This window comes from Dipteris shenzhenensis, chromosome 23, assembly GCF_047967505.1.
Source record: "Dipteris shenzhenensis isolate YYH24624 ecotype China chromosome 23, Dip_SZ_1.0, whole genome shotgun sequence".
Classification (NCBI taxonomy): domain Eukaryota; kingdom Viridiplantae; phylum Streptophyta; class Polypodiopsida; order Gleicheniales; family Dipteridaceae; genus Dipteris; species Dipteris shenzhenensis.
Genome location: NC_141618.1, coordinates 21,609,451 through 21,620,541, shown reverse-complemented (window position 1 = coordinate 21,620,541; position 11,091 = coordinate 21,609,451). Strand labels below are relative to the sequence as shown.

The 11,091-nt window shown below is 46.5% G+C and overlaps 1 protein-coding gene and 1 pseudogene across 1 annotated transcript; both read left to right on the top strand.

The window, feature by feature from the left end:
• The first annotated feature begins 2,158 nt into the window (after positions 1–2,158).
• LOC147887111 (putative pentatricopeptide repeat-containing protein At1g68930) lies at positions 2,159–3,463 on the top strand. The gene is made up of 2 exons (XM_087394225.1): positions 2,159–2,865; positions 3,064–3,463. Exons 1-2 carry the CDS (start codon positions 2,159–2,161, stop codon positions 3,461–3,463), a joined length of 1,107 nt encoding a protein of 368 aa, XP_087250351.1.
• A 123-nt stretch (positions 3,464–3,586) lies between these two features.
• On the top strand, positions 3,587–4,264 carry LOC147887110 (pentatricopeptide repeat-containing protein At2g03880, mitochondrial pseudogene; annotated as a pseudogene).
• The last annotated feature ends 6,827 nt before the right edge of the window (positions 4,265–11,091 follow it).

The following is an 11,091-nucleotide window of genomic DNA, read 5'->3' as shown; positions in this document are numbered from 1 at the left end:
CTTTTTGTATATACTATTGGCCCACAAGGTGTAGAGGCCCATGCCCTAGCAATTCACTATAATACAAGTGAATCCCTTTGCATGAATAAGAATTAAAATTACATCTAGCTAATACAGGTGTTGCAAAAGATTAGAAAATCACAATAAATGTGTTGGCTTTTGCAAACTACACACTGTATGCTACACGTGTTACATGGTGATGAATTAATATGCTTCATGGGTTTGTGGAGTAGCAACAGTTCAAGCGCCCACCTAAGCGGCTGCCACGTTTGATTCCCCTCGAAGTTTCCTGTCCGCATAAGCCACTGGCAACGTGCTATTGCCATGCTTCATGGGATTCCTGGGGCACCAACTCAATGTGTAATATGTTACTACCCTCATCCAAAATATAGGATATGGGGGGACAAGGTCCATATATAATATGCATGTATTTCCTTTAAAAAATTCAAATATGCAGGGGAAAAATATGAAAATTTCATGGCCCCCTACCACAAAATATAAGGTATGTACCTTGAAAAATATACAAGATTTTAAGATTTGTACATATTTTTCATAATATGTGAGGCCCAAGGGGGGGGGTCTTTTGGATGACGGGGGGATAAATCAAAAAATACACTAAAATATGAAAACCCATCTCCTTTCAAGTTAATGTAACTTTTTCTTGTGCTACCCAAATTTCAAGGTGTGTAGACATATTGTGTTACCCAAATTTCAAGGTGTGTAGACATATTTGAAGCTCTTTTAGTGTAGAACACAACCATATTAATTTGAATAATTTCTACTCATGGCATATTGTTAAATTCATCTCATACTCAAGATTTTGATAGGTTTCCTTAGTAAAGCGAGTTGGCGCCCTAGGATGGGATTCACCCGAGTAGAGTTGAATGGGTGCAAGATTTTGATGGAAAGAAATTTGAGAGATTTCCTACACACTCAAAAGGAGAGGAATGCTTCGAAACCACATATGGAAAGGCAACAAGCTTCGAAAGGAACTAGTCTTGGGGAGTCACAAATTTTCTAAGAGCAAGCTATTATCGATACGCTATAGGGGAAGGGGGAGAGAAAACCTTTATGAGGTGAAGAATCCCCATTTTCCCTTCTACGCCACTTGCTAGCCTCCAACGCTTTAGCCTAGTGGGTTGAGTGTTGGGCTGCCAACCCTGAGGTCATGGGTTCAAGTCTTGGTGGTTGGGGCATGGAGTCCACTATTCACAGAAAACCTTCAAACTATATACAATAAACCTGCAACATTTTCATTTTCACCCATAAAAAATATTTTCTCAATTTTGTAAAATTTGCAAAATTTCAAGCAATTTAGTTATATTTAAGCTAAAAAATTGACCCAAATTCTCGGAAAAACCTTCAAATTTTGAAACCCGAAGTTTTGTGATTTGTTGAGAAAAATGTTGAAGAGTGATGGAGTCCTACCTTGTGGTTGGGTGTGTGTGTGTGTGTGTGCCGGTAAGGGGGGGCATCGATAGGACCACGGGTGCTTGCGCGTGCCACCTAGACTCCCAGATTCACACGCAGACACTTGGGTAAGTGGCCAGATGTAATCCGCCTGCTTGAGGACGTCGATGGTCGGAAACCCGACGTCGTCGCCGGCAACACCGAGTCCAAAGTCAGCTACGGCGAGGAAAACCGGAAAGCCGGCGCACGTCGATGGTCGGAATTCAGTCGTGGTCGCCGGCAACCAACGAGTCCGAAGGCACCTACGGCGAGGAAATCCGGGCGGACGTCGATGGTCAGAAATCAGTCGTGGTCGCCGGCAACCAACGAGTCCGAAGCCAGCTACCGCGAGGAAATCCGGAAAACCGGCGATCGATTTTCGGCCAGAGGCGACTATGGGGAGGAAATCTGGGGACGTTGGAAAACCAGCTACCGGAGGAAAGATCAGAACTTCACAAATCACATTTTGGGCGTTTGCTTTGCGAAATGCGGCCATCCAGGAAGAGTCCGTCGCAAGAGATGACATGACCATTGAAACGCTCGCGATCGATGTTTGCGAGGCCCTTTCATACAGTCTACAGCGCGAAAAGTGTGATGTGTGAGGCGGCATTGGATTGGCAAATTGAGCTATGGAGCTGTTCCTCTTCTGGGTTTCTCCTCATCCATCATCGGCATGCCTGATCCCCCCTGAAGAGTCTTATGCTACACCATGGCGATTCCTCTGGCTAGTGTAGCGAACACACACTTTCGTAAGCACAGGAGCAACGTCGTCAGATGTATGGCCTCCGGCCCACGAGGTGTGCGGGCATCCACGTTTGAAGAAGAGGAACTCGGCGAGCTAAGAACAAGTAAGTCCTCTCATACTCCTCCTACTTTAGATGTAGCCCATCACATTGGTCTTTTGAGGAAGGAAGATTGCTCCCCTGAAAGCTTGAAGGAGATCCTTGGGCAGCTGGGTCCAGAGACAGATGTTGCTACCTATGCCTCGCTTTTGAGGCGTTGTATTGAAAGAAAGGCCTTGTTTGACGGTGAACGTGTGCATCAGCACTTAATCCGGCATGGATATGCGGATGATACATTTCTGGGTAACCTTCTCATCCAAATGTATAGCAAGTGCGGGAGCCTGGCGTACGCACGTGCTGCTTTTGACAAAATAGTCCATCGAAATCTGTACTCTTGGACAATTGTGATCGCTGCATACGCCCAGAATGGTCAAGGCTGGCAGGCCCTTCAATTGTTTGGTCAAATGCAAGCAGAAGGCTTCCAGCCAGATAAGGTCGCCTTCATCTGCGTTTTGGATGCGTGTGCCAGTGTCATAGCCCTAGAAGACGGTCGACAGATGCATGCTACCGTTGCTGGCAACGGATTGGAGTCAGAGGTGGTTGTGGGAAATACTCTCATCAATATGTATGGCAAGTGCAGCAGCCTAGATGACGCGAGGACTGTATTTGTATAGATGCCACGGCAGGATGTCGTCTCTTGGAATGCCATGATCGCAGTCTGTGCCCAGAACGGGCACAGCAAGGAGGCCCTACAACTCTTCCATCACATGCAGTCAAAAGGCTTTGAGCCAAATAAGATCACCTTCATCTGCACTTTGGATGCGTGTGCCAGTGTGGCAGCCCTAGAAGACGGTCGGAAGATCCATGCTAGTGTTGCTGGCAATGGATGGGAGTTAGATATCGTCGTGGGAAATAGCCTTGTCAGTATGTATGGTAAGTGTGGCAGCCTTGATAATGCAAGGGCTGTCTTTGCCAAGATGCCACTGCGAAGTATGGTGTCTTGGAGTGCCATGTTGGCAACGCTGGTCCAGAACGGGCACAACAACGAGGCTCCACAACTGTTTGATCGGATGCAGGTAGAAGGCTTCATGCCAGACGAAATCACCTTCATCAGCATTTTGGATGCGTGTGCGAGGGTGGCAGCCCTACAGAAGGGTCAAGAGATGCATGCCACTGTTGCCAGCAACGGATGGGAGTCGGATATAGTTGTGGGAACTCATCAATATGTATAGCAAGTGTGGAAACCTCGATGATGCGAAGGCTGTGTTTGCAGAGATGTTACTGCAGGATCTGGTCTCTTAGAGTGCTATGATAGCAGGATGCACCCAGAATGGGCATGGCAAGGGCATGGCAAGATGGCTCTGCAGCTGTTTGATCAAATGCAAGCAAAAGGCTTCGTGCCAGACAAGGTCACCTGCATCTGCGTTTTGGATGCCTGTGCCAGCGTCACAGCCCTGGAAGAGGGTCAAGACATGCATGCTATTGTTGTTGGCAATGGGTGGGAGTTTGATCTTGTTGTGGGAAATACCATCATCAATATGTATGGCACGTGTGGGAGCTATGATGATGCCAGGGCTGTATTTGCAGAGATGCCACTACGGGACGTGGTGACCTGGAGTACTATGATGGCTGGGTGTGCCCAGAATGGGTTGGGCAATGAGGCCTTGCAACTTTTCAATCAAATGCAGGCGGATGGCTTTGGGCCAGACAAGATCACCTTCATCTGTGTTCTCACTGCATGCTGTCATACAGGTCTGGTTGCTGATGGGAGGCATTACTTTGTTTCTATGATTAGAGACTATGGGATAACCCCCTTGGTGGAGCATTATGTGTGCATGGTTCATCTCCTCGGGCGCGGAGGACTATTGGAGGAGGTAGAGGACCTAATCCTCACCATGCCGTTTGAACATGTTGCTCCAGCATGGTTGAGCCTGCTTTCATCATGCAGAATTCACAGGGATATGGAGTGCATGGCACGCGCCTTGAATTTTGTTTTTAAGTTAGATTCAGGGGTGCCTCATCACATGTATTGAGTTGAATAACGTGGTGCATGAATTTGTGTAGAGACACATCACACCTCAACACTCGGAAATGCTTGCCATGATGCAGAGTGCAGTAGGTTCATGAAGGTGGCACGATATGTGCTAACAAATACTGCACTTCATGATCTGACCATATATGCAGTCAATTACACGTGATCCCTTTCCAAAAGCATTTCCCAATGTTTGACTCAAGCACATTTCATAATGGGCATTCTTGTACAAGGTCATCTTCAAAATTGTCAGCTGGGGATCCCAAACCGGGGCTCTGTGCCCAATTTGAGTCTGCTCAGTCTGTTGTCATTGAATGGTCGCTGTACCACATTGACCTGCAAAGTTTGAGGCCCAGCCCTTGCAGTTTTGCGCTTGTGCATGTTCGGATATTTGCAAAATGCTTCATTGAGCCCTGGATTCAAAAATATTGTACAAAATTGTACAGACCTCTCAAAAAACAATGCAGCTGCAAGAAGCATCCATACAGTTTACGTGGTGGGGGTTCTAACCTTCAGGCTCCAGTTAGAGAATCATTATGACTGGCCATAGTTTGAAGGTAGGTCTCTCTCTCTTGTTAAGCCAGGCAATCTCCAATTCTCCAGGACCAGATAAACAGGTACAAACACCACTGGTGCCTCTTCAAATCCTGTCAAAGAAACCCCGAATCAGAGGCCAAAACCACAACCAAAGAAATGTCAAAAGCCCCGGTGCAGAGGAGAAACAAAATAAAAAATTATTTAAAAAATGTTTTTTTTTCTGGTCTGACCAGATCTGGCCGACCAGATTGACCTGGTCGGTCAAATCTGACCAGGTCGGTCAACCTGCTGGTTGACCGACTTTTCTGCCCCTTCCTATTTAAAGGGGGGGGGGCTAGGTATTTAGATATCATCTCTCCTCCAGCTCCAGAGGTTCCTGCACACCCTGAGCCACTTCTGCCTCCTGGCTGCCTCCTCTGCTGCCTCAACTTCTGCCTCCTGGCTGCCTCCTCTGCTGCCCTCTTTTCTGCCCCAGATCTGCCCCTTCTTTCTGCTCAGATCTGTCCTCCTTTCTGCTCCAGATCTGTCCCCTTTTACAGCTCCAGATCTGCCCTAGATCTGCCCCTCCTTTCTGCTCAGATCGGTCCTCCTTTCTGCTCCAGATCTGTCCCCTTTTTCAGCTCTAGATCTGCCCTCTTTTCTGCTCCAGAACAGCCTTCCTTTCTGCTTCAGTTCTGCTCTCCTTTCTGCATCAGATCAGCTCCAATTTCTGCTCCAGTTTTGCCTTCATTTAGCTTCATATTGTCCCAACTTCTGCTCCAAGATCTGCCCTCAACTTCTGCTCCAGATCTACCTCCAACTTCCGCTCCAGATTCTGTTCTTTCTATTCCAAATCTGCAGCAACCCCTTCATCAGTTTGCTGTCTCAGATTTGGTTCAGTTCCAACTTGTGGAGCTAGTGCAGAAGTCCACTACAGTTGTCAGGACTGAAGTTTGTTTCCTCCAGAGCTTCTCTTCACTTGTACTAAGTTCCGTTTGTGATATATATATCTTCTTCAGTCATTGATTGTCTTCAGTATTGTTTTATTTGTCTCCAAGTATTTTCTTTATATGGTATCAGAGCCAGGTGTGCCAATCGACACCTGAGCCTTGATCTGGAAAGCTTGGAAGATAAATCATCACCTGAAGATGTCTTCTCCCTCTTCTCCGAAGCGATCTCAGCCTGAATCAACCTCTATTCAACCATCACCTTCGACATATGTCGAGAGAGAGTCTGCTAGGATTGAAGGTGATGAATACCTCTCCAAACTCTTTAAAGAATTTGCTGAATTGCAGAAATGGAAGGAACTTGAAGCAGGTACCCGCACACCTCATGCCTCTACCTCTCCACGGTTCTCTCCAATACGTCAACAAGGACCTCTATTCAACTCAGAAGAAGCTGAGCAACATCTCAAGTTCGGTGCCAACGAAGAACAAGTATCCCCTGACGAAAGAGGACAGGCCGGCATGAGACCATTGGATTATTCGACAGTGCCTATTCCACAAGAATCAGTGCAAGGTATGATGCCCTATTCCCTTAGTGCAACTCCTTCTGTTATGCAAGGCATAGGAACAAGTAATCACGAGGACACAGATCCATACATGCATGTGAACACTCGCAGACGAGAAGGGAGAAATGCGTCTGACAATGAGTTTGCTTTCGGTTCACATCCCTCCCTCCCTCCCTTCCCTCTCATCTCTTCCGCTGCCATCTTTCCTCTAGTGGTTTCTCATCCTCCTCCTTCTCCCATGCCACTGGATTCCTATAGTTTATTTCCCTCTATCTCTCCCGCTGCCTCTTTTTCACCTCTCATGTCTTATCCCGCCTCTCATATTCATCCCTCCCCCTCAGGACCTTTTTCAAATTCCTTTATTCCTCCGGTGATGCCACCTCTCCCTTCTTCTCACTCTGCTACTATTCCCAATTCTCTTCTGCCTCCACCGGTTGCTTCTCCCTATCATTCTATTTCTTCCCCTCACCTTGTCTCTGCAACAGCCAAACATGCTTTCACTGATATGACTCGTTTTAACGGGTCTAATTATACCACATGGTCAAATCTTATGCGCCATGTGCTTGATTCTCAAGACCTATGGGAACTCGTTCAAGGTACCGAATCGCCACCTGATCCTCATGTTTATCCTCCTCAGGTAGTTCGTTCGTGGCGACATCGTAATGCCACTGCCATTGTTGAAATTATGCAAGGTCTTTTACGTGAATTTCACTCTCAATTACAGCATTTTGATCTTGCCTCTGAGCGATGGGCACATCTCACTGACCGCTATGCAGCTCGAGATCGTACTCGTCGTATCAATCTTGACCATGATCTCCAACAATTACAGATTCTTGCTGACGATGATCTCAAGGTTAAACTAGCCGATTACCGGCGGTTAGTTGCTGAATTTGCCACAACTGGTCCTCCCAAATCCGAGGATGACCAAGTTACTTTCTTTTTAAATAAACTTCCGCCCAAGTATTTCAGTTTTATGCAACAAATCATTTCTCAACCTTCTCTTCCTACTTTTTATGAGTTTGAATGTCAACTTTTGCGTTATGCTCGTCTTTACTCTCAGGTCCACCAAAAAAACATAGCATTCCTGCTTCAGAGGGGGCTCTTCTCTCCGGGATTCCAAAAGATCAACCTAGCTCCGGAAAGCCCTCTCCTACTCCTAACCCCTCTAGTAGTAAACCCGCCTGGCACTCCCTTCCCAAAAAGAATAGGTTTTGTCAGCATTGCCAGAGAGTTGGGCATATTGACGATGAATGTCGCTCCAAAGCCAAAGGCCTTCTTCCTCAGCCTCCCACCATGACTCCTCAACCACCCCGTTGGACTCCTCAGCTCCCTACCACGACTCCTCAACCATCCCGTTGGACTCCACAGCCCCCTACCACGACTCCTCAGCCACCTCGTTGGCGTCCTAGGGGTGGTCCTCCTCCTCCTCCTTCGAACACTGGTCTCTGGAGACCCCAGGGCCATGTCACTAATCACTTCACTCCTTCTCCTCCCTTTATAGCTCCTGAAGGTCTGTCTGACTGGTCCACCGGAGATTCTCTAGACTTCACTTCTCAAGCCTTGATCCATATCACCGAGCTTGACTCCTCCTCTTCCTTATCTGGGTCAGCTTTTCATACTCTTTCATGTGACTCTAAATCTTCTTGGATTGTGGATAGTGGAGTCACTCATCATATGACCCCTCATCCTGATCTCTTCATTTCTCGCCAACCGGCAACAGGGGGAGTTCGTTGTGGCAATAACTCTGTTGCTACTATTCATGGTGTTGGTTCAATAACTTTTGATACTGACAAAGGTCCCAAACTTGCTCAATTGGATCAAGTGTTTTATGTGCCCCAATTAGGGGTCAATCTTCTTTCTGTTCATCAACTTTGCCTCCTTGGTCGCACAGTGCTATTTACAAAGATGCATGTTGACATCATAGATGAGTCCTCGGGACTCCTTCTAGCTCGAGGTGATGCTCAACCTAATGGTCTGTACTTTATAAATCAATTTCTTGCGACTCCCTCCCCTTGCGGTTCTGAGTTTCATCGGCTTTACGGTAATGCTACCCTAAAAGATCCAACTGACACAGAACGATTATGGCATTATCGTCTGGGACATTTGTCCTATGACTCTTTATATGAAATGTCTCGAGATCATCTAGTTGATGGCCTACCTAAATTATCGCGCGCTAAAGATATTTGTCATCCCTGTCAATTAGGTAAACAAAGCCGCACTCCTTTTCCTTCTCATTCCACTTCTTGAGCCAGTGAGATTTTGCGTCTAATTCATCTCGATATTAGTGGCAAATCTCCTGTTCCTTCCCTCAATGGTTCACATTATTTCTTCTTAATTGTGGATGATTACTCTCGCTATCAATGGGTGCTTTTCATGAAAGAGAAATCCGACACTTTTTCTTTCTTTGCTACTTGGGCTCGCTTGGTTATGAACTAAACAGGCAAGTCTATTGGGATTGCTCGTAGTGATAATGGTGGTGAATTCATTTCCCACGAATTCACTCAATTCCTTCAAGAGCATGGTATCCAACGCCATCTTACATCTCCAAATTCGCCTTCCCAAAATGCTCGTGTCGAACGGCGACAATGTACTGTCATGAACATGGCCCGTTCCATGCTTTTTGCAGCCGAGTTGCCTGAACGTCTCTGGCCCGAAGCCGTCAATACTTCTGTCTATATCCTTAATCGCTGTCCTACTCAACCCATCCTGAACATGACGCCTTTTGAGGCCTTTTATGGCTATCGTCCTTCTATTTCTCATCTTCGAATCTTTGGTTGCCGCACGTACACTCATACTCCCAATGATACTCGCGGTAAACTCGAACCTCGTGCTGAACTTTTTCTTCTAGTTGGCTACTCGGCAGAAGCCAAAGCTTATCGATTATTTGATCCTCGTACAAACAAAGTTTTGGTTCGCCGAGATGTGGTCTTCGATGAAAGAGCAGTGCTTAAAAATTCCTCTATTCTGTCTACTGATGACGTCTCCACTCCAGTTCCCTCCGACAATTCTCCACCCGAAATTCCTTCCTCTCCTCCCGAAACATCTCTCCCCCCACCCATTGCTTCTCCTCACGATCCACTGCCACGATGGTATCGTCAAACTATGAAGGATTCCGGGATTATTCCTGTCGAACTTCCTCCTTCTGGTCCTCGCCGCTCTACTCGAATAACTTCTTCTACTGCCACTGCCTCTTTTTTTACCACGGCCTATATCATACATTCTGAACCTGCCACTTGGCAGGAAGCAGTTAAAAATCCTGCGTGGCATCGTGCTATGGAACAGGAGCTTGAAAGTATTGATCGCAATCAGACCTGGATCTTGGTCAATCGACCCACTCACAAAAAGGTCATCGGAACCAAGTGGATCTTCCGAACAAAACTCAAAGCCGATGGCACCCTGGACAAATACAAAGCCCGCTTAGTAGTGCAAGGATTCTGCCAAAAACATGGTATCGATTATGAGGAAACCTTTGCTCCTACTGCCCGGTTAACTTCCTTTCGTCTTCTTCTTGCCTTAGCTGCTCATCACCACTGGACTATCTATCAAATGGATGTCAAGAGTGCCTTTCTCAATGGCTACCTTGATGAAGAAGTCTATGTGACTCCCCCACCAGGTTTTTCTCCTCCTAGCCATGAAAATAAGGTTTTCCGTCTCCGCAAAGCTCTTTATGGTCTCAAACAAGCACCTCGATCATGGTTCCGGATAGACACCTTCCTCAAAACTAATGGTTTTCATTCTACTCCCTTTGATCCAAATTTATATATCCATCATTCGTCAGAGGGGGTCTGCTTTATTTTACTCTATGTCGATGATCTTTTGCTTTTAGGCTCCACTCCCACTACACTTCAGTACATTAAAACTCAACTCAGCATCACTTTTGAAATGACTGATCTTGGTCGGCTCTCCTATTTCTTAGGCATGGAAGTTGTACAACATTCTGGTGGTACTTTTGTTTCTCAACAGAAATATGCTCTTCAACTCCTTGATCAAATCATTCCTCATGAGCCTAAGCTGGCTGCCACTCCCTTAGATCCCACCGTAAAGCTCTCAAAAGACTTGGAGTCTCCTCCCTTTGATGAACATCTCTATCGCCAGGTTGTTGGCAAACTCCTCTGGCTCCTTCACACTCGTCCTGATCTTGCTTACTCCGTCTCTATTCTCAGTCAGTATTTTAATGAACCCAAGCTCACTCATTGGCATGCATGTATTCGTATCTTGCGGTTCATTCGTGGTACTTACTCTTATGGTTTACATTTCAGACCAGGACTAACCCTACAGGGATACACTGATTCCGACTGGGCTGGTGACCCGGACAATCGTCGTTCTCATGGCGGCTATATTTTCTCGTTTGGCTCGGCACCTGTTTCTTGGTCTAGCCGTAATAAACAAGAGACTGTTGCTGGTTCTTCTACTGAGGCTGAATACCGGGCCTTGTATGATTGTACCACAGAGGCCATATATCTCCGACAGTTTTTGGTAGAATTGCACTTTCCTTGTACTGAACCCACGATCCTCTACGTCGACAACAAAAGTGCCATTGCTCTCGCAGGCAATCCCATTTTTTCCAACCGCACCAAACATGTCGGTGTTCACTTTCATTTTACTCGCGAGCAAGTGGAATTAGGTACTATTCGGTTGATCTATGTTCCAGCTGCCGATAATCATGCTGATATTCTTACCAAGCCGGTTAATCGCCCTACTCTTGAGCATCTCTGCCCACGGTTGGGGATTGGTTTACCTCCTCCTCTTTAACAGTTTTTTTCTCTTTGTGTACTTAAGGAAGTGAACAAATCCCCTGCGAG